The sequence below is a fragment of the Oculina patagonica genome, chromosome 6 (assembly GCF_052425735.1).
Source record: "Oculina patagonica isolate OP01 chromosome 6, crgOcupat, whole genome shotgun sequence".
In the NCBI taxonomy this organism is placed as follows: Eukaryota; Metazoa; Cnidaria; class Anthozoa; order Scleractinia; family Oculinidae; genus Oculina; species Oculina patagonica.
In genome coordinates, this window is record NC_135763.1 from 30,928,237 (window position 1) to 30,952,392 (window position 24,156).

Sequence of the window (24,156 nt, forward strand, 5' to 3'; positions counted from 1 at the left end):
AATTCGTAGCGCTTCATGGGTCAACCCAAATGGTACAATATTGCGTGTAGCTTGGGCAAACAAAATTAAAAAGTAATCTTTAAAAATCTGATGGTCACGCAAATGAAAACTGAGAAGGAGCTAGAAGCCATTACTTTTAGTGCTTTGATAATTGTCATTTAAACACCTTACAGATGGTAAACAAACCCGTGTAAAAATGTATAGACTGTCCACAGCCCTCTATTTTTTCGTGTTTTTTTTTCGATCGCCGAGCGCGCGGTGAGAACGGCAAGAGAACTGGACGCCAGCGCAAAACGGAAGAAGCAAGGGGGTCGCGCGTCCTCGCTTCGTTTGCTTTTTGCGTTGAAAAATCGAGAGGCTGTGGACTTTCTAAAAATGTACTGCATATATGAGAAAATAACTTTACAGTTAAAACTACTATTGTTTCAAATATAAAGTTTTTCCCGGTCGTGTTAATTCTTACAGCATTCCTAGCACTCTCCCAAGATGGATTTTTCTTAACAGCTAAGGTGTTAACGTCCTTAAAGATCTCGAACATAGAAAGAAAGACGATAAGGAAACTGCAGTTATAATGTTTGAAAAAATTGCATGTTACTTATTAAGCAAATAAAGTTAAAAAAAGGTTTAAATTCTGATAGTTTTGGCAAAAACAAGAATAATCGATTGTTTTCGATACTGACATCTGAAGGAAAAAAGGTTAGTAAATCTAATCGACTGAGAAAGAAAGATGGCCTTTACTACCAATCCTAAGCACTCTCCTAAGATGCTATTTTCTTATCAAGTAAGGCGTTACAGGGACAATGTCAAGGGGATTTTTCTGCTTTTCAGTAAAAAAATGCTAAATTGGCAAAGTTCTCTTGCTCGTACACGAAATGCATCTAGAATATCAAGGTGAAGATATAAAGCAAATTGTGTTGAATGAAGATGGGCGCCATTGTAAGTTAATTAGTTGTTTTCCAGGCCACAAAGTCAGAACCTGAAAAAAATCAGCCTCACTTTTTCAAGTTGAGATCAAAAGTTCGTGTTGGCATCACATAAATATATCTAGTTTATAGCTTCAGTAAACTGGCATAGCAACCTTGAACAAAACTGGACCACTATTCGTAGATTTCCATGCGTCTTAAGGGTCTTAAATGTTTGAAGGGAAGCTCGTGATAGTGTCTCTTTAACGCTTTTTAAGAACATGAGATGTTTCGAAATATTGCGTGTAAATTAAGCAAACAAAATTAATAAATAACCTTTTAAACTGTAATGGTCTTTTTTAAAAACATTTAACCTCTTAAAATGGAAGATGAAACATTACTTTTAGTGCGTTGATAATTGTCATTTAAGCAGCTTACAGGTGATAAACATGAATGCGTGCGTAAATCTGCTACATTGAAAAATTACTTTGTAGTTAAAACTACTGTCGTTTCAAATACGAAGCTTTCCCTGGTTGTGCTACTGTTGAAAGTATTCCTAGCACTCGGCTTGCAAGATCCTTTTTTCTAATCAAGTAAGGCGTTAGCGCCCTTAAATACTAAATTAAGGAAAGAAGATGGATATCCTCTAGTTTTAAAGTTTCCAAAAATTGCGTGTACCATATTCTCACTAATTTTTGCGAGTACTAATTTTCGCGATTTCAAAATAATCACGAAATTTAATACGCACGAAAAAGCATTGCGCGAAATTTAAACACGCGAAAATTAATAAAATATTATATATCCAAACAATAAACCTTTTAAATGTTTTGAACTGCAACTATCTATCCTCCGCGAAAATTAAGCAAACAACTTTTAAAAAGTAACCTTTTAGAATCTGACGGGTTTACTAAATAAAACCGTTTTGTTCCATACTGACTTAAGGAAAGTTGGACCATTACTTTGGATTTGAAAATTGTCATTTAAGCTCCTTCCAGTTGATACACGTGGAATGTGTACAAATGTGCTACATCGGAAAATCACTTTACAGTTGAAAGTTTTTTTTAACTACTATCGTTCCAAATATAGACTTTCTCCGGTCGTGCTAATTCTGACAGCATTCTTATCACTCTTCCAAAATAGGTATTTCTTAACAACTAAGGTGCTAACGTCCTCTAAGAATATCGAAAAGAAGATAGACAAACTGCAGTAATGATGTTTCGAAAGAAGTTGCGTGTATCGACGCGTTATTATAACTTAAACAAACATAATTAAAAAGTAGTCTTTTAAAATCCTAGTTTTGTTCGACTTAGGTTAATGAAACTAACCGACTGAGAGAGAAAGATGAACCATTACTTTTAGTGCTTCCATAATTGTAAACATGAATGCATGTGTATAAATGTGCTACATCGGAGCATTGTTTTACAGTTAAAACTTCCCCGGTCGTGCAAATTCCTAGCAGTCTTCCAAGATGTTTTTTCTTATCAATCACTCGAAATTAAGGTGTTAACGTCCTTTAAGAACACAAAAAAAGTTGGAAAAAAACAGTAGTTATGAAGTCTCGAAACATCGCGTGTTACTTAAGCAAACATAGATAAAAACTAATTAAAATCTGATGGGTTTGCCAAACAAAAATCAGTTTTGTTCGATACTGACATCTGAAAGACTTAGGTTAATAAATCTAACCGACTGAGAAAGGAAGATGGACCATTACTTTAAGTGGTTTGTTTATTGTCATTTAAGCACCTTATAAGTGATAAGCGTGAATGTGTATAAATCTGCTACATCAGAAAATTACTTTATAAATAAACTTACTTTTGTTCCAAAGATAAAGCTTTCTCCGGTCGTGGTAATTCTGACAGCATTCGTGGCACTCTCCAAACATAGTTTATTCTTATTATCTAAGGTATTAACGTCCTTTACGAACATAGCAAAAAGATAAAAAAATCTCCAATTATAGTGTCTCGAAAGATTGCGTGTTACTTAAGCAAACATAATTAAAAAGTAAACTTTTAAAATCTGTTGTGTTAGTTAAAAACTCCTGACAGAAGAAAAAAGGTGGAAAACTGCAATTATAATGTCTCGAAATATTGCGTGTTACTTAATAAGCAAACATAGATAAAAACTAATTAAAGTCTGATGGATTTGCCAAACAAAAATCAGTTTTGTTCGAGACTGACATCAGGTAAATGATGTTAACCGTCTCAGAAAGGGAAGTGGACCATTACCTTAAGTGGTTCGATTATTGTCATTTGAGCACCTTACAAGTGATAAGCGTGAATGTGTATTAAACTGCTACATCGGAAAATTACTTCAGTACAAATAAACTTACTTTTGTTCCAAATATGAAGCTTTTTCTGGTCGTGGTAATTCTGACACCTTGCTAGCACTTTCCCAAGAAAGTTTTTTCTTATCAACTAAGATGTTCAGTTGACGTCCTTTAACTGTAAGAACATAGAAAAAAGATAAAAAAATCTACAGTTATTATGTTTCGAAAGATTGCGTGTAACTTAAGCAAACATAAATAAAAAGTAACCTTTTAAAATCTGATTGCTTTGCCAAAATAAATCCGTTTTGTTCGATACTGACATCTGAAAGATACAAGATAATAAATCTAACCGACTCAGAAAGGAAGATGGACCATTTGCTTTAAGTGTTCCAATAATTGTTATTTAAACACCTTGCAAGTGATAAACGTGAAATTGCATAAATGTGCTACAGCGGAAAAGTCCTTTGCAGTTGAAACTACTGTTTTCCGAAGATGAAGCTTTCCCCGGTCGTGGTAATTCTGGCAGCATTTCTCGCACTCTCCCAAGGTAAGTTATTTGTTTTTCTTACCGAGTAAGGCGTTCACGCTCTTCAAGACCGCTGCAGTTGATGTACTTTGTAGTTGCAATTCGCCATTTACAAGATCGTGTCTCTCCAATCCACCAAGTATCGGTAAGACAGTTTGTAACGTTTCAGTAAGCTTAACAAATGATCTCAGTCAAAACATCTTTAGGAATTTACCAAATAGCAGCTTTTAGCAAAGACAAAGTTGTTTAATTAGTGTCGAGTGCCGTTCCTTAGGGAGTGAATCTGTAATATGGGTGCTCTTCTGGAACCAATTAATCTCTTATAACCAGGCCGTCTCTTATAAAAAACCAGGCCTCGAAACTGAAAATGTTTATATAAAAGTAAGCTTCGGACTTGAAACAATTTTTTTATTAATTTCAGTAGAGGAAAATAAAAAAAAATCTTTTCTGGAACTAATAAATCACTTATGAATAACCAGGCCGTCTCTTATCAAATAAACGGCATGCAGTGCATGCAGAAGCAATGACGTTTCACAAAGGGTCTAACATAATTTTGAATTTGTCTAAAACTCAACGTAAATAAAAGTTGCCGAAACCTTGTGCGTGATAAAGACTGTTATCAAATTTTAGTGTACATTTTTTGAACCTAAGAAGCAATGTTGGTGATTGTCTAAATAGCATAGTTAGGATCTGATGGAATTCAAATAAATACAGTAGTTATGAATGCACAGGCCAAGGATGCAAAGTTAATAATACATTTTCTTCGTAGATTTGCTCAATTGAACAACAGTAGATTGCGTTATATTGTAGTGTGTCAAACGGTCTCTTGCTCACAGCGGCCCTGTATTTTATAGAATTAGAAATTTCTGTCTACTGAATCTTATAGATGCCATCATATAAAATTTAGTCTTTTTCGTTTATCAATTGTGGTGTTCCATTCTGACTGCACGGGAGTATTTTGCTTTTGAGTTCTACGCAGCGATTTGTTGTTTAGTTAATAAACTTGTTTTCTGTTCGATTGCGCGAAAAGGACAAAAGATAAAAGGACAAAAAGATCCTGCCGGTCGGCTGCCTGCATAAAGCGATAATAATACATTTTCTTCGTAGATTTGCTCAATTGAACAACAGTAGATTGCGTTATATTGTAGTGTGTGACTTCCGATAAATGACACACGATACGCGGGAGCTAGCTTTTCAGCTGCGAGAAAGGTCAAGCGGTCTCTTGCTCACAGTGGCCCTGTATTTTATAAGAATTTGAAATTTCTGTCTACTAAATCTAATAGATGCCATCATATAAAATTTAGTCTCTTTCGTTTATACATTGAGGTGTTCCATTCTGACTGCACGGGAGTATTTTGCTTTTGAGTTCTACGCGGCAATTTCTTGTTAAGTTAAACTTGATTTCTGTTCGATTGCGCGAAAACGACAAAAAGACAAAAGGACAAAAAGACAAAAAGATCCTGCCGGTCGGCTCCCTGCATAAAGCGATGACGTCATCAGCTACACGTCATCGCTTAAAAACCAGGCCTCGAAACTGAAAACGTTTATACAAAAGTAAGCTTCGAACTTGGAACAATTTTTTTTTCTTAATTTCAGTAGAAGAAAATAGAAAATCTCTTCTGAAACTAATAAATCTCTTATGAATAAACAGGCCGTCTCTTAAAAAAAACCAGGCCTCGAAACTGAAAATGTTTATATAAAAGTAAGCTTCGGACTTGAAACAATTTTTTTATTAATTTTAGTAGAGGAAAATAAAAAAATCTCTTCTGGAACTAATAAATCTCTTATGATTAACCAGGCTGTCTCTTATCAAAAACCAAGCCTCGAAACTGAAAACGTTTATAGAAAAGTAAACTTTGGACCTGGAACATTTTTTTGTTAATTTCAGTAAAGGAAAATATAAAATATAAAACAAATCAGTTAAAATGGAAGTTCACCAATAAGCAAATGAAACCTTTGCCGATCTCAGCATACACGTGGAACTAAAGACGTCAGAAAATCGTTCTTTGAAATAAAATTATTAAAGAAATCTTAATTTATCCCTCAAGGTTGCGGCAAACGTCACTTCACCTCTCGTGTCGTTGGCGGCGAGAATGCACCTAAACATTCTTGGCCATGGCAGATCTTACTGGAAGCGGGCGGACGGATATGCGGCGGTTCCCTGCTCAGTGAGTGGTGGGTAGTGACAGCTGCTCATTGTGTCCTGGACAGAGGGGATTATCCAATTCATCCTTCAAGAGTCACTGTAATAGTTGGTAAGACAACGATTTTCAGACACATTTCTTGGGACATTGAAATTACCTCTTGCCCCGTAACAATGTCGTGTACCATGAAAAAACAATAACCTCCGTTGCCGTCTATTTTGCAACATTGCTTTTGGGGAAAGGGGGTTCCCCATTTCTAAGAGTTGGATTTTTGAGTTAGGATTTTCGAGTCAGGATATTTTTGACAAAGCAAAACCCATTATAATTATTTAAAGCTAACCGTAAACAGGCTAACCGAAGTGCATAGTAGGCTAACCGGAGTGTGTAGTAGGCTAACCGGATTGCATAGTAGGCTAACCGGAGTGAATAGTAGGCTAACAGAAGTGTGTAGTAGGCTAACCGGAGTGCATAGTAGGCTAACAGAAGTGTGTAGTAGGCTAACCGAAGTGTGTAGTAGGCTAACCGGAGTGCATAGTAGGCTAACCGGCGTGTGTAGTCGGCTAAATGGAATGTTTAGTACGGTAAGTGGCGGAAATCGTGACTGAAATCCAACTCGAAATCCTAACTCGAAATCCAACTCGAAATCCGAACTCGAAATCCAACTCGAAAATCCAACTCGAAATCCTAACTCGAAATCCAACTCGAAAATCCAACTCGAAATCCTAACTCGAAATCCAATTCGAAAATCGAACTCAAAAATCCAACTCGAAATCCTAACTCGAAATCCAACTCGAAAATGCAATTAACTGGCGAAATCCTAAGTCGAAATCCTAAATAAGCACCCTCCTATTACAACAAAGTTCCACTATTTGCAATATTATTACTTACACTACTTTATACACAATTACTTATACCACTTATACTTGTAAAGAAAAAATGAACTTAAAAGTTTGCAAATAAAAGAAAAATAACAATAAGAGAAGTTTGGTTGAACAATCTGCCCTATACTTATTTAATCTGTGGGACTGTTTGATATTCGGGGTAAGGCTTTTCCAATTGTCAATTATTTTGCTGGAAAACCCATTCTAGCTTTGTACTCAACCTTAAAAGGTTGAGGTTGAGTACAAGACAGAAGATGATGAATTATAATACAAAATGGATTTTGTGCACTGATTGTCTAAAACGCTTTTTTAAATATGTATACAGCTATTTCAGTAAACGTTGTCCGGATCAAAGCTAAAAGACAAGACTGAAAGGCAGTATGGGTAGAAGGAGAGAGCAACTGCGCGTGCCGAATACTAAAATATATAGTGACACGACAAACGCGGATTTGCACGTTTTATTTCTCTTCAGACATGTGAAACAAGGTGCTTTTAGCCACACTGAATTTTAGAAGGATTTTCAAAAGTCGGAGCTAAGCGACAGTGAAAGTAAAGCTACAGAAAGGCCTCCTGAGAAGAAAAAACAAACTCGTGAATTCTCCACGTGCGAAATACAAATTTGTGCATTTAATGAAGCTTATATGCAAATTTTAGTGAATACCCAGAACGCCATACGGTATTGCCTTTTAGCTTTAAGCTTTGACCCAACAATGTTTATTGAAATAGCTGTAAATGAAATAAAGCATTATTACAGTAAAATCACACGATTTACACTATGGAACTGATCGAACCCCTCCGCTCTGAAAACATTGAGTTTTGCTTCTAATAAAATATCCTCAACCGTTTGTCTAGAAATCGGCTTTTCTGTATATTCTTTAACTTCAACAGATACAAACAGAATAAACAGACATGTTCAAAAATACTACGAAATATTAGGGTTTTTTCTAGTATAGTATGCTGATAGCTTTTTTTAACCCGTGTAGGTGCGCACCAGCTAGCTGGCACTACCAGTGTACAGCAATCGATAAAAGTGGCAAAGATTAACGCTCATGACAGTTTCAGCTGGAAACACTTTAAAAATGACATCGCCCTTATACAACTGAGGACACGGGTAAAGCTTAGCGACAAAGTGAATACTGTTTGCCTTCCAGCAAAAGGATCCCGAGTTTCTGTCGGGAAAAACTGCTATGTCACAGGTACGGTGTTCGTACATTTTATCGCTCGTATTGTTTTATCCGTATTAGTATATCACGAATTTGTTAATATAACCATTTTATTCACTAAAGCACTCGGGCAGTATCACGAGAATTTTTATAAGTTTTTGTGTAAACTATATAATAGAATTATGAGGGTGCACTCAGTGATCAACAAAATAACCTTTGAACAACACAGAAAGGCATAAATTCATTCTACATGGTGTGAATAAATGTAATCAATGGTTTATAAGTGAACATCTTCCAAGTAACGCTGTCAAACTTCATTGAAAACGTCGGCACGACTGACTTTTTTCAAGGCTTTTAAAGGCCAATACTGCCCCTATCCGTCCGTAGCCAAACCGCCTTTTAACAATTTTCATGACAAGTACAATACGTTTAACAATGCCAGGCTACTATTAGTGGATTTTCAATTAATACCAACACCTTCATTGCGTTTTCAAGAAGCAACAAATCATGGTGACACTGTCCTTTTAAAAACGTGTGTAGTATCTTTGAATTCTTTCCCTTCATTTTATTACGTGCATATTCTTCCTAAGTATTCCGGACTCGCGAACTGATGTCAGTATCTCATAAACATAAAGTGAATGGCCATGCATTTTTGGTACTTGAATTTGGTTTTCACTTCGCATAAGCACAAACAAAAGCATAAATAGAACGAACGCACCGTCCCAATCACCTTATGTTGTCCACACTAGGTTTGGGTATATAGGAAAAATCATAAACACATGAAAAACTGTAGAAAACATTGCTCGTTCCTATTCCGCTTATTGTGCTCATTCTTGTGAGGTCATTACTGATAAACGTTTTAAAATGATAGTACACTGATACGTGAGTATTCTTTACTGCAAAGTATTTTTGGTGATCGAGTTAATCAAGTTTATCCCCATGTGTTGCTTTGTATAATGTAACTTTATTTATTTGGATAGGCTGGGGACTAACTGTCGGAGGTGGAAATGCCGCTGACACTCTCCAGCAGGTAATGCTACCTGTCGTTGGACACAGTTCCTGCCGCAGAAAGAACGGAAAATTAGTCCCTGACCTTGAGGAAAGGTCGATGTTGTGCGCTGGACGTAAAGGCAAAGGTACATGCCAGGTAAATAAATAGAGGAAAATACACGGTTGTGCGGAGAAATGACATTTATCTTCGAGTATTCAACTCGATATCTCACAAGTATGTGATACAATACAATACAATACAATACTTTATTTAAAGTGGGAAACATGCTTAGCTTAGAATAGCTAGTTTACAGATGTTCCACTAAAATAAGAGATAAAAGAAAACTAAAATAGAATCTATAAGAATGTAAAAATATATAATCTAAAATCTAAAATGTTTAAAAGCACTACCTAAATATATTATTGTGTCTACTATGCTAAAAATGCTATTAAAAAAAAAATTACATCTACTCGGCTAAAAAGATTAAAAGTTTACAGTGCGTATCCTTCGGACAAATTCATTTTTACCAACAATGGCCCTGATTTCATTTGGTAGCTCGTTCCATATTTTTGTAGCAAAGTAGCGCCATGACTTTAGTCCGTACTTGGTGGTATTTACTTTTGGCAAGGCCAACATATTTTCACCCCTAAGATTGTAACTACAACCTCTTAATGAGACTAGGTTCTTAATGCTAGGTGGGGCTTTGTTACTTAGGCAGTTATTTATAGTACACAACATGTCCTGAATTCGTCTATTTTGCAGTGTCTGGGAACTCATTCGTTTCAACAGTTGTTCGTATGACGATTTCTTATCTTTAAAAACATAACGTAAAGCCCGTTCATTGACTTTTTCCAGTTTTCTGGTGTTTCTTTTCCCGCAATGGTGCCAGACTTGAGAACAGTAATAAAAATGTGTGTAAATGTTCATTTAGGGTGACAGTGGTGGGCCATTTGTTTGCAATGAGGGTGGACGATGGGTCTTGAGAGGTGTCGTGAGCTGGGGACAAAAGGAATGCAGGACCGATTATTACCAAGTGTTTGCCCGTGTGAGCAGTTTTGTTGACTGGATCAAGGTGGGAGGTAATTTAACTGATTTCAGTAGAATTCAGCTAACTCTAAGATATTTTAGGTCTTATGAAACGAATCCTCCTTCCAGTTGTAAAGGAATCTGACAGAGGTGTGGTTGGAATCTAAAGGACCGTATCCATGGTCAACTAATGTACGCAGAGAGTTACCAAACATTCACATATATTTAACATGTCTGCTTGCCCGGATTCATGTTGGCGACGTGAGGAAGTTACTTAATTTGTTAACTCTGATTATTTTGTTTGGCTTCAGCATCCATTCTCAGAGATCATAAGTGTATTTGCATTAAAAAAACCGTTTTTTATGCGATTAAATCTGTTTTTGTCAATCTAATTTACTAGAACCGGCTGTTATCTTGAAATCGATAGTAATTGTCCTTTTAATTTCAACGCACGTCGTATTTTCAATTTGGGCGGCGGTGGAAGTTAGTAAAGCGATTTCCTTCAAAATCTAAATTTGTATGGCAAAGCGTAGACATTCAATTGTATCTGAAGATTTACTTCGACGCAATTAAATGTAAGATACATGCAGGCGAGGTTGGTCTTATGTGGCCTCCAAGCAATTTATCTTCTGGTCCCTGGTAGTCTCCTTCGCAGCCGCTATTTGGGACGTCACACAACGCTCCCATCCCAAATACCGACATAAGTCCCTGGTGGTTGTCGCTTATTTCGACTGTTCAAACAGTGTGTTGATTATTAAAGGACCCTAGTCAGCCACGCCTTTGTTTTTGTTTACACACGAGAATTTCGGTATTTCTAGTGCCAAAAGTAATTAAACAGACTTAAAGTTGCATAAGATTTCGCTTCGCCATACAGTTTTCATAATTTCGATGGCATCGAAAATGGCGGAGGCTGACTAGGATCCTTTAAGTTCAACTGATAAATTTCACTCCAAACAAACAAAAGAATGATAGAGTGACTAGTCAAAAATAAGCAACGATAATTTTAAAAAGCATTTGTGACAGTTTAAGACCTCAGTAAAGCAAACGCACAAGGATGGACGAGGATTTCTTTTCAACATGCCAAATGTCCGAAATTAGTTGGCAGAGAAAATGTCGGAGGCTGATTAGGATCCTTAAAGTATTGTTCTAGCATGGTCTGGTATTTAAAAATCATCATCATTCGCTTTACGAACAAAGTGAATATTCTTGAATTTTGCAAAATCAAACTCACCAAGAACTCGTCAATTAGAGGATAATGCCCATTACTATAATTTTTAGAGGTGAATACAAGAATCCGACATTCTAATTGGTCAAGAAGCTCGGTTTGTGATATATATTCACCGCGCGAGAGGTTATCTTGTCCTGTCTTGTCTTGTCTTCAGGCTCAGTGAAAATTGGTGAACATTTACCTCGACTTTGATACTTTGTCTCGGTAAATATTCACGAATATTCACTTCGCCGGATTTCCTTATTAACTTGTAATAAAATGCTTTAGGACTCACAAACGTTATATTACTTTAGATTTTATCTCATCATCCTGACTTATATAGTTTTATTTATTTATTCACTTATTATCATTATTTTATTTTATTTTATTTTTTCTAACTAATTTAGGTGGAATACGCTAGCGGTGTGACATTCGCAAGTCACACCAGTGTATGACACCTAAGTGTAGCAAACGACTATTGTATTGTATTGTATTGTTATGCATACCATATGTGATATAAATTTTAATATTTTAATATAGTTTAAGAAACAGAATTTTAATATATTTGTACAGATTTTAGCTTAGTTAATAGTTATAATTAGCTTTTAAAAATTTCCACAAATATTTTGTAATTCATATAATTATATATATTGATTACATTTTTAGTTAGGGAGGACTTTTCCCCTCAGCTACTGCAGTTTGACACGATAATAAAGTTATTATTATTATTATTATTATTATTATTATTATTATTATTATTATTATTATTATATCAGTTTTATTTGTATTTATCTTCTTGCATTGATTTTTGCCAGGTTGTGTAGACAAAGACTCGAGATGTGGCAGGTTGGAGTAGTTACTGCAGCTACCATCCTTTTGTGCAAAAAAACTGCAAGAGAACGTGCAGGCTTTGCTAGTTAAAGGTTAGTTTACAAGTTTTTGGGAGGGGCAGGGGAATGGAAGGAGCTCTTTCGCAAAACTAAGTCAGAGACCACAATTTTAGACACTTAGTACTGAGAGTGAGAATTAAGAGCTTTTTCGTTATGCGAATGTTTCGTAGGCATTGAGGCTTTTATGATTGTTTAATCAAAACTCACCAATTATTGGTTTGAATAATTATTTGGCTCTTTCATTTATGTAATGGTGTATCATGCGTACTTCGTACTTTTAACTGTTAGTTTTCCTTTCGTTGTAGGTTGAAGCTGAAAGTGAAAAAGGAAAACGAAGCTTCTAAATTAGAAATGTAGTAAATAAAGCATTGAAAACGAACTATTCACTGACTATATTCTTTAAGCTTTGCTTTGGCGTGGGGGGGTCGCTTGTCTAAATTTAAAAATGTCCCGTGTCGCTGTTTACATTTTATCGCTCTTCGTGTCGCTGTCGGTAATTAAATTGAAGGAAAATTGCTTGTCCTTGTCGGAGTTTAAGTTTTTTCATAAGGGTTGTTGTTTTTCACGATTTTATTTTATGTGCTGTCGCTACTTTTTGGGCCATTTCGCTTGTCGGAATTTACCCTGGCAGGGCCTAGGCTTTGGTAGATTGTGCCCGAAAAAAGGCATATTATGCTTTTAGCAGTGCTCATATTTTTAGAAATTATGCCAAAATTGTGCTATTTTCTGAGAATTATGCTCTCTGTCACCGAAACTATGCTACTTACATTTCAAACATGTTTTTAAGGAAAATAAAGATCACCAGTAGCTTAACTCTATCAATATTTACTTTAATGAACATTCATATAGTCCACCCCACAGTCTTAGAGTCTTTAGCATCGAAAATACGCATGTGCGCACATCGAAAAGCCAAATGATTAACAAATGATATCCAAATCAACAGTTTCTGGGTTTTGAATCCGGGTCAGAAAGTTACTTATATATACTTGTTTTAGACGCCATCCATTCAAAGCCCTCAGTTCAGTATAAAGACGACTATGCATTAAATTTTTTTTAAAAAAAATTGAAAAAAAAAAAAAAAAATTAAAAATACAAAAAACCTCTCAGATATGCACAGGGTGACCTGGAGTCTGCCGGACCATATTTGACCATGAGCCTTAGCAAAGACCTCAATATTTCCCAAAAACAATACAGAAATAAAGTACAAACTGAATTATTCTAGAACTATGATGGTTTTTTTTGTTTTTAACGCATAAAAGCTCGGATTACGCTAGCAGTGCTAAACTGAAATAAAAGCATAAGCTTAAAATCATGCTCGTTTTGCTAAATTATGCTTAAAATTATGCTGGTACAATCTACCAAAGCGTAACAGGGCCTCATATCTCAGATATAGAGTATATGACTAGTGCAAAGAGGAACATGCTTTAATCTTAAAAATTACTCACTTTCTAAGAAACAAGTCTTGACAAAATTTTCTTGCCATTGTTTTAATTTTAAATTTTTTACATTTCTAACCTTAGACAAAATTTCTTAGGGAGGCGGCCTGGCAAAAACCGACCCAAACTACGTTTCAGTGCCAGAAAGAGCTATTGTAATATAGTATAGTATATTGAAATAAATACAAACCCTTATAAATCGCACCTTTGTAACACAACACCGTTCGAAGCCAACAGTCACGTTCTCCTAGACTTAGTGAATAGTGCGGATTCATGTAGTGAACTTGGGCTTCCTGTGGTTGTTGCTACTGGTATCCAGAACACATTTGCTATGATGGGTGTAAAGTGCTTTGGACTTAAAGCTTTGAGAGAAACAAAAATTAAATGCTGCGCGTGTGTAGCCTGCGAATACAGCCGCCTCTCATTCGCGTCCCGCAACGAAGAGGGAAACGCGAAGAGAGACGTCTGCGATTCACGGCCAGAAATTCCATACTGATGACGTAAATCTGTCCAGAATCTGGACAGGAGCGCTGATTGGTCAGCTAGTTAATTTACATAATGTATGCGAAATATAACACTTCATTACACGAACGGTAAAAAACCGGATGTTATTGCGGACTAAAAGTTGACCGGGGGAAGGATCGTGAAACTACACCGAAGCTATACCTTAGAATTTCTATAATATCTGTAATTCATATGTAATTGGGAAACAAAAAGAAACTGCTTTATAACAAGATGAACGACCTCAAAGATGTACAGAAAGGACGCACCACAGCGACCGTTAAAAATAGATCAATTTTGTCACCTAACTTTTATTGTTAACATAAAGGCAGCCGGCAAAACAAACAAGCAACAAAAATGTAAAATACAGATAACCTGAACGACCTGAACCATCCACAACCAAAGAATAAATGCTACAGAAAAACAGAATTTTAATTTGACAAACAGCGGGGAAAGAAGAAACTAACTCAGAAGAATTGTTATGATCGTTGCGGTATCGGTATTTACGGCCCAACACCTCCGAGAGTTGCGCTCAAGTTCCAAAACAAAAAAAATGTCATCTAGTGATTTCGCAGCTTATTTTTCCAAATTTTACTAATGTGCAACTCGTATAGGGATTTCTAATTTTCGCGATGAAGTTGTCCGGTGTAAATGACCCCTAAATGTGTCCTTGACTGCCTTGAAAGTGTTTGTGATCAAGCAAGTAATGTGCGGCTGAAAACAAAAAATATAATTATGCAAGACCAACTGCGTGTGGTGTGGGAAATCTAATTAGTGGTTAACGTCATCAGTATGGAATTTCTGGCCGTGAATCGCAGACGTCTCTCTTCGTGTTTCGCTCTTCGTTGCGGGACGCGAATGAGAGGCGGCTGTATTCGCAGGCTAAAGCAAAACACTCATAAGAATTTTGGAAATTTTACAGGGTTGTACTTTATAATGCAAGAAAACTGCTTATTACAAAAAATTCTGTAATTCAACAAAGATTTTTTAAACATTCTAGGATATTATGTGAAAACATAATGCAACACAAAATTAAAATGTCCTCTGTTAGAACTTCATTACCTCAATGTTAAAACGCCAGAATTTTTGAAAATATTTGAGAATTAATTTTTGTTGGTTGATTGATAAGCTGGGTTGCCATGGCAATGCAACATGGTTTCTAAGTGACAGGCAAAAAATACAAATACAGTAACGTACCTTTTAACCTGCCAATTTTTAGTTCAGACAGTTTCATCAAAATTAAACCATTTAAAAGAATCAATGAAGTATAGCTGATGAAACATTTTGTTCAAACCTAGTGAAGCTATAATAATTTTTTTTTTCACTTTCAAGATAACAATATGTACAGAGACTTTACACACACGAAAATGTAGCGAGGGGGGAGGGGGCATGTTGCCACCAGTAAACAAACAAACAAACATTACATGTATCATACACGTTTATATCAAATTTCATATATAAAATATACATAAATTGAGAAAGGGGAGTTCCCAGGTTAGCCCTATTGATAAACATATTTATTATTTATTGACCTTGAACTCATACTGATAGGAAATACAACAAGTCCTTACCGGTAATATGGAGAACTGAATCTGGTCTTAGACCATTGTACAATGACACAATATAGCGCCTTACTTTATAAAAAAGGAGACCAGTCAGAGGAATAAGTTATCAATTTCAGATTCTGCCAAGGGTAAAATTGGGCCACAACATTAATATAACTAAAATATAAATAAAGATAAATGAATCAATAAATGACTCTCCAGGGACCACAGGCATTTTTCTTATTGGGGGGCTGATTAGTGACTTGAAGTGGGGGGCTTTAGAGAGTCTTCTCTTAGAAGGTCTTTATTTTTCGGAAATATTGGGGGGGGGGAGTCTAAGCTCCCCGAGCCCTCCCTGCTCCACGGTCCCTGCTCTCATACCAAAAAGGGGCCTTGTTGTAAAATTGAGATTTCATGGCTTTGAAGCTCTTGTTAATTTTATTTTGATGTCTAATCAATGTAATTTCCATTTCTTTCAAACCTTGGTCTTTCAACAGAGTACCTTAATTTTCTTTAAGGTGACTTGGAAAGTTTCAGATACTTTTGTATATTTGTTGTATATTAACTAATCCTCTGCAGACTAGAATTCTGGTAAACCGACTCTTGCTAAAACTGTGAAATGTAAAAAGGAGTAAAATATCATAAAAAGCCCTCCTCAGAGACCCAGCCCTGGGCAGATAGTGGGGGTGATAAAAAGTCTAAATGGGTGAAAACGTAAGTGACAGAGCAGGGGCCCCCTCCTTGCTATGTTTTTTACTTGTCTTCCCTGAATTTTTTTGGCTCAATAACAGCTTGATTGGCTGAGCACTATAGCATTAAGCCACCAGCGATCTTGAGTTCGGTATGGAAGCAAACTACTCCTGACTACACCTCTTTTAAGGTGGCTCGATATAGTTTTTTCTGGGCCATACCTACAATTTGCAATTGGCCTTTAAACGATCTTCCCTGACTCGGATCGATATGAAAATTACACCATATATTGGTTTTAGATTGAAATTTGATTTAATATACTTTTTAAGGTAATCGATATTTCCATGGCAACGGTAAACAGAAAATCGCCAAATGAGTAAATCCTGATTTTTGCGTGAATCAGATTTACCGCTAAAAAACTAATATCAGCATCTTAAACTATGATGTACTGCAAATAAAATATTCAAGAATTAAAAGATTCTGTATGTTTGATTTCGAAAAAAAATCGCACAAATGTTTCAAATCGTAGTTTTTGCATAGCGATAATAAATGAGCCGAAACACAAACACTACCTAGACGAAGTAATCTCAAAAAACGCCAAAATGTGTATTAAACTTATCTTTCGACGTCGTGAAAGTTTTGTTGAGTTTCCACAGCGCAATGCCTAGAATTTGTTTTTTTCTTGCGACCACTCGTATTGTAATTTTTAAGTAATTTTCGGTTTTAAGCGTTTTTTGAAAAATCTATAAAACGGCTCGATAGATTTTCTTTAGACTTTCAGCACGCGTACTTGATTATGTAAACTATTTAGTCGCAAAGTTTTATTATCATTGATTCACTGGAACGTTTTCAAATTAAACGATAAAGAAGGCCTTCGAATGGACGAAAAACTTGTGTTAAAATATTCAAATTAATGTGCACTACATTCCTTTGTGAGAAATACAAAAAGCTCCACCACGGGTAACAAAGCACAGAATGTAGTGCACATTAATTTGAATATTTTAGCATGATTTTATAAACCGTGAATTGTAACGCAAGTTTTTCGTCCATTCGAAGGCCTTCTTTATCGTTTAATTTAAAAACGTTCCATGATTTTATTGTAACGCAAGATTTTCATCGATTCGAAGGCCTCCTTTATCGTTTAATTTGAAAACGTTCCAGTGAATCAATGATAATAAAACTTTGCGATAAAATAGTTTACATAATCAAGTACGCGTGCTGAAAGTTTAAAGAAAATCTATCGAGCCGTTTTACAGATTTTTCAAAAAACGCTTAAACTATAAACTTACTTAAAAATTACAATACGAGTGGTCGCAAGAAAAAAACAAATTCTCGGCATTGCGCTGTGGAAACTCAACAAAACTTTCACGACGTCGAAAGATAAGTTTAATACACATTTTGCCGTTTTTGAGATTAATTCGTCTATGCAGTGTTTGTGTCTCGGCTCATTTATTATCGCTACGCAAAAACTACGATTTGAAACATTTTTGCGATTTATTCGAAATCAAACATACAGAATCTTTTAATTCTTGAATATTTTATTTGCAGTACATCATAGTTTAAGATGCTGGTATTAGTTTTTAAGCGGCAAATCCGATTCACACAAAAATCAGGTTTTACTGATTTGGCGGTTTTCTGTTTACCGTTGCCATGGAAATATCGATTACCTTAAAATATATATTAAAGTGAACTTCAATCTAAAACCAATATATGATATAATTTTCATATCGATCCGAGTCAGGGAAGATCGTTTAAAGGCCAATTGCAAATTGTAGGTATGGCCCAGAAAAAACTGTATCGAGCCACCTTAAATATTAGTAGAAAGTACGTTGTGTTCTACTAGAAATCAGCGAATGTGATTGGTTTTCCCACTGTTTTCTATTCTCAGTCTGATAGAACACAATCACGTGTGTGTTGCTCTTTGAAATGACAATTATGCATGGCTTTTTGGTTCAAAAGTACAGAAAATTGTAATATTTGGACTTTAACCCTTTAGAATTTCTATTAAAACAATAAGACTACTCGCCCTCATCGTTTTCTATGAGCAATTGTCCACAGCTCCACTGCGCCTTGTTGACTATTCGCTTATAGAAAACTAGTCTATTTCTGATAAATAGAACATGTATAATGTATAATGTTTACATACATACAAGGCACATGTTGGTAAGCTAAGGCTTCATTCCTGTTTTATTTCTTTAAAGTCACCCAAAAGTTCAGAGATGCTGAAGCAATTGTTATCTTCCTTGATTGTCTGTTGCCTGTCTGCATGTTCCTTTTCATGAGTTTTAAAAGCTCCACCATGCACAATGATGCCACACTGGTCATATACAACTGGCCTCTCTCCAGTGTGTGTTTTTTTATGTCTCTTTAGAGATCCTGATTGATTAAAGCACTTGCCACACTGGAAACATTCAAAAGGCTTCTCTCCTGAGTGTGTCCTTTCATGCCGTCTTAGATCAGCTGCCTGAATAAAGCACTTGCCACACTGTTTACATTCATAAGGCTTCTCTCCTGTGTGTGTTTTCATATGTTTCTTAAGATGTGGTGCCTGACTGTAACACTTGCCACACTGGGTACATACAAAAGGCTTCTCTCCTGTGTGTGTTCTTTTATGTTGATTTAAATTTCCTATATGACTAAAACACTTGCCACACTCTTCACATTTAAAAGGCTTCTCTCCTGTGTGAGTCAACTGATGTTGCTTTAAATCTCCTGCACGATAAAAGCACTTCCAACACTGGTTACATACAAAAGGCTTCTCTCCTGTGTGGGTTATTTTATGTTGCTTCAAAACTCCAGCCTGAGAAAAACACTTGCCACACTGGTTACATTCAAAAGGTTTCTCTCCTGTGTGTGTTCTTTTATGTTGTTTTAAAGTTCCTGTCTGAGAGAAACACTTGCCACACTGGTCACATTCAAAAGGCTTCTCTCCTGTGTGTGTTCTTTTAGATTCCATGCCCAATTAGAATTCTTGTCGCACTGGTTACATTGAAGAGGCTTTCCCTTGTATGTGATCTGAATTTTCCTGTCTTATTCTTGCCAGGGCTCATATGAAATATGACACTCGTATGAAAACATGGGGGGTGTTTCCACTTTTCCTAAAAGGTAAAGTTTGTTGTAGATTTAGTTAACTGGCATCATAACTCAAACTCAAAAGCAAACATTCCAGTAGTAGACTGCATACTAACATCAGCTGTCCTGTCTCCAAAGAAGGTTTTAACTTAAATGACAGATGTTCATCTCTTATCATGTTATGCACTGATAGGGAAAGTGAGGGTAATTTCTATTTCAACACTTAAAGATTAAATGTACAACTGAAGGGGAAAACATGTATGCAATGGGGGGATTTCTTGATTAAAAATATGAAACAAACAATCAAGTTACAATGGCCTAAAACCAAGAGTCTTTAGGAGGATTTCTACTTCCTACCCCTCCTCTGAGGCCCTGCCAGGGTAAATTCCGACAAGCGACATGGCCCAAAAAGTAGCGACAGCATACTAATAAAATCGTGACAAACGACAACCCTTTTGGAAAAACTTAAATTCCGACAAGGACAAGCAATTTTCCTTCAATTTAATTACCGACAGCGACATAAAGAGCGATAAAACAGCGACACGGCACATTTTTAAATTAAGACCACCGACACGGAACCCCCCTGGCAGGGCCTCTCCTCTCTCCACCATGGGTTACTTCCCAGCATCTATGTCACCATTGTCAGTGGTAGCTCTAGGGAAGGGGGAGGCCGAGGCGCCTGGGACCCACCTTATTTTTTGGCCAAACTGAGGCCCGAAAAGTGGAGAAAAATCATTTTTGAGAGCAGGTCTTCCTCCCCCTTATTCCAGAGCCTTGAATAAGGGGATGAGGAAGTTTTATTCCATTGGTTTAGCCCGGGGGCGGGAATACTCAACATAATTTCAGGTAGGGAGGTGCAGCCTGGCCTCCTAAACCCTGGCCCTGTTTAAGACACGAACCTCTGATTTTCCTACCCTGTTTAACCCCTTGCCTACCAAGGACGTATATATACGTCCCCTCTGTTGTCACGCAACGACCGAGGACGTATATATACGTCCTCAACCAAAGGACGTCACTGAGAGCCTGGTCGTTTGCGATGCCTTGAATAAATCATCCCCGGTTGTTGAGAAAGGTCTGGGACTACTTTTGAGACACCGCTGACCCAATAAAATTGCTTTTTGCTCTGACAATTTACAAAATGGCGGCTTGTGTGTGTGAAGGCAGAATGGACGAATGGACACAGATGAAGCTATTGCTGAAACTTTTGCCGATCGCGACTCTGTTGTAAGCGATTTAAGTCAGAGCGAATTTAAGCCAAGTGATTCTGAAGAGTCTGCACATAAAAGAAGAAGAAGGTGGAGAAGAAGAAGCTTCGATCGATCGAAAAAATTGAACCTCCAAATGCACATGGTCAAGGAGTTCGCCAGGGAGCTGTACGAGTCAACCGTACAGTAAGAGAAAGCGGAAAAGGGAGAATAATTCCTTTTAAATGCTAAATCTATATGTACTTTGATATTTTATCTGAAAAGATACCATTGCTAAGCCAAATTTAGAATCTCATTAAAAATTCAATATGGCCGTCGGTCGCTTAGTGCGTTTGGCTCTGGTAGGCAAGGGGTTAAGACAGAAATATGTCAATTTTTGATACCCCCTCTAAGATATAAACAAGCACCTCACTGGCTTTGTTGTGATCGTGAATTAAGCTAAGTATCAATGTTGAAATCAACGTTAGTCAGCAATACGGAAGAATTTGTGAAAATTTGGATTGTTACACCTCTGCAGGCATAAGCCTATCCTGGTCCATGCAAAGATACCCTGTTTAAGACAAAATAGAGGGGTGAAATATATACCCCTTTCAAGACAAAAAGGCCTGAAAACCATACCCTATTCATGGTTTTCACATGACGTCATCAAAATTCTAAAATCCAAATTTGAGGAACCCCTGACTTTTTATCCTTCACTGGCTGTTAGACAGACTTAATTTATTTCTTACTGAAGGTTTTTAACTCGATAGCATTCGCCGTCTTTAAGATATAACATTTTGAATTTCAGCGTTTCACGCCACACGACATCAAAATGGCTGCCCAAAGGGTGTCACGTGTTTAAAGAAAATGCCTAATCCTGTTATTTTTAACAACCTAAACAGTTGAGGTTTAACGAGAAGTGTTTATCTGAATGTTTACGTGTTCATGAAGCCATCTTGGTGCCCTCCAGCATGGAGTTTCCATACTGAGCTCTCTAAATTTGTGTAAAATATTTTGACGGATAACTCTAGTACGAAATACCGTACAGACCTGAGAATTGGACACGTTGACTATATAGCAATTTTCTACAACCTGTAATATTCTTGAATTGTTTGACTCAATTGTTTTAGATTTATTTTTTAGCAGCGCGTGACAGTAGCGTTACATGCGTGACAGTGAAAACCAGCAATAGGGCTGCACGTCTCCATTAAGCCCTAATAAGGGAGTGTCCCCCTTACAGAGTCCGCATGCCTGTGGAATAATTTTATATTAGCCGCAGTATACTTTGCCATGACGGCTGGCTGTTGATTGTCATTTGACCTGTAACATGATAATTTCTATTTGTTCTCTCGATCGATTTGACAGTTGTTTCTCAATCGCAGAATTTTCTATTCCTGTACAATCATTCGTTATGGCTTCTGCTGCCGGTAAACGCAAGACTAAGCCTCCTTCTTTGCCTATTAGTTTGGCTCATTTTTTCGCCCCTTGATTGGCCACCAATAGCAACATCTGTGCTTCAAGAAAATAAGGCACTGGCACATAGATCGCTGATTTCTATTGCTCCGCTTGCAAATCGACATGGAACTTCTCAAGCTCCAGATCGAAAAGCAGAGCAAAAAGAAGTCAAATATATATATATTCTAGTATCTAAAACCAGACCTTAAAACGTTTTTCTTACCTTACTGGAGCAAAATAGTCAATGTTGCCGGCGAACTTCAAATCTCGGACCATCAACGCTATCAAGGCTTCCAGACGACAAGCGGCCATTGAAAACATTAACACTAGTGCCCAGTCTCCAAGAGAATTGAACTTGAAATCGAGGACTGGACTTGCTGCTCAAGAACGGAAGATCGAAATCATCAAGTATGGATGATGTGACCAATAGTGTTCTCTTTTCAAGATCACAGCATGCATCATGTACACACAGCACAAAGTAGAAGGGGGCATGTTGCGAACAAACAAACAAACAAACAAACAAATGTTATTGACCTCGCACTCGTGGGTAGACCAGTCTTGTTAGATCTCTTCAGGGGGGCCAAAGACTTCTCGACGCCTGGCACTTTTTTCGTATCACCATCATCGCCGGTAATTTGACGTCACATCCGGTCAAAAATGGGCAAAAATGTCTAACGCTTCGTCTCCGCGAATCGTCGAAAACAATTTTCAAGTAGACTTGTTTGTTTCGTTTTTTTGGAGCGGACAGCCTCGTATCATTTTGGTCTATGCAGTCGAGGGAGGTTGTAGGGACATTGTTTCGACTATCTGTGGACAAATGTCGGTAAAAGAAACAGCTTTACTACAAAATTGAGGACAAATAACGACGGTGTACTTTTGTGTCATGGCGGAAAATTTCGCATACTCCGAAAAATTGACCTGCCAACTTTTGGATCTAGCAATCACAGATATCGCAAAAGTGATTATTTAAATAGCCTATTCTGTTTACAACACCACGGATCAAACACTGGTGGTTGTAGTTTGCAGTGACTATAGCGGGAATATCATTATCACAAGCCTTGAAGTTAAAATTTCGAGCGAGTCCTCTCTGCAAGACGTCGAAGAGAAGTTTGAAGCAGGCGTGTTGTCTTCGTCTTTCTGGACTGCCAGCTCTTGTGATTTTGTACTGTGGAACGGAGAGAGGTCGCAGATAGATTGCTTTGACCAATAAGGGAAAGATTTTGATTTCAGATGCAGTTTAAGGAAAGTTTGAAGGAAAATGACTGAGACCTGCGGGGAGCGAAGTGCCGTGTCATGGCGGATAATTTCACACTCACAAAACACGTGTCGTTCCAACTTTTGGACCTAGCACTAACCAATGCACGGAAAACGTTAAGTGAAATAGCCTATTCTGTTGACTAGGCTATGGATGAATTACTGGTGGTTTTAATTTGTACTGTCTATCGCGGCGATATCATTATCACAGGCCTTGAAGTTTGAGAGGTCGGTATCACTGGAGGCGTTTTTGTTCTATAAACTAGCTAGTGTGCACATGTTCAGGAAAATAGACCCCTTACAAACTGCGTGCATTCCGAAGGTTGGTACTCTATTTTTCACATTTTGTATTGAACATTATTTGTTTCAATGGGACTAATGTATGTATAATCGGTCTCTGTGGTCATCAGTTGTTTATTCTTTACTGCGGCTAACAATATGGTCAAAATTATATGGTTTATTTCTTTCATCTGGGGGCCGAATATTCGAATACTTTGTTTTGAGAATTTTTTTAAATCAGATCATTTTATCTGTTAAGGTTATTAATTACAGTTTTATTAGTTGTGGCATAAGAACTAATTTTTGACCCCCTGGAGGCAATGAGGTGTGGTAGATACATGTAATAAGAACTAGTTTAGTTCTTTTTTTTTTTTTAAACAAACAAACAAATTAAAAATAAATAATATATAAACAGAAGCTAGTAGCTATATAGTAAAGAGGATGGATAATATTATGCCATTCGCAACTATATATATCACTCACTTTGTCTTTTTAACACTTATCCACCAGGCTAGGCCCCAGTTGTTTAAAAAGTGGATAGCATAATGAACAGCATGTTAAAGATACATTTTTTTTTTTGCAAAGTTAAAAAAATTCTCCCAGCAGTAGTTTCAGAGCCACCTTACGTCAGAAATTTAATGATAAAGAATTGTAGTACTGACCCATCAAAGTATAAGAGCTGGAAAGTGCTAGAAACCGTTGTGAGCTTCCTTAACAGAAATCGATATCTCATTAAGTTAAGACT

At 36.8% G+C, this 24,156-nt stretch overlaps 3 protein-coding genes across 4 annotated transcripts in view; 1 reads left to right on the forward strand and 2 right to left on the reverse strand.

The window, feature by feature from the left end:
• LOC144658128 (ephrin type-A receptor 4-A-like) overlaps nucleotides 1–24,156 on the reverse strand; it is a 109,965-nt gene that overhangs the window by 8,335 nt on the left and 77,474 nt on the right. The window lies entirely within an intron of this gene.
• On the forward strand, nucleotides 3,600–12,387 carry LOC144658313 (chymotrypsinogen A-like). The gene is made up of 7 exons (XM_078518728.1): nucleotides 3,600–3,715; nucleotides 5,743–5,949; nucleotides 7,703–7,915; nucleotides 8,863–9,029; nucleotides 9,805–9,952; nucleotides 11,922–12,029; nucleotides 12,302–12,387. The coding sequence occupies exons 1-6, from the start codon at nucleotides 3,661–3,663 to the stop codon at nucleotides 11,960–11,962; spliced, it is 831 nt and encodes a 276-aa protein (XP_078374854.1). The 5' UTR covers nucleotides 3,600–3,660; the 3' UTR covers nucleotides 11,963–12,029; nucleotides 12,302–12,387.
• On the reverse strand, nucleotides 15,376–22,376 carry LOC144658326 (uncharacterized). 2 transcript variants are annotated; one of them, XM_078518747.1, is made up of 3 exons: nucleotides 22,102–22,376; nucleotides 17,974–19,265; nucleotides 15,376–16,349 (listed from the first exon to the last, which is right to left on the reverse strand). In XM_078518747.1, the coding sequence occupies exon 2, from the start codon at nucleotides 19,121–19,123 to the stop codon at nucleotides 18,344–18,346; it is 780 nt and encodes a 259-aa protein (XP_078374873.1). In that variant the 5' UTR covers nucleotides 19,124–19,265; nucleotides 22,102–22,376; the 3' UTR covers nucleotides 15,376–16,349; nucleotides 17,974–18,343. The 2 variants fall into 2 exon arrangements, with proteins under 2 accessions (XP_078374873.1, XP_078374874.1); XM_078518748.1 differs by having other exon boundaries at nucleotides 17,974–19,259; nucleotides 22,091–22,376.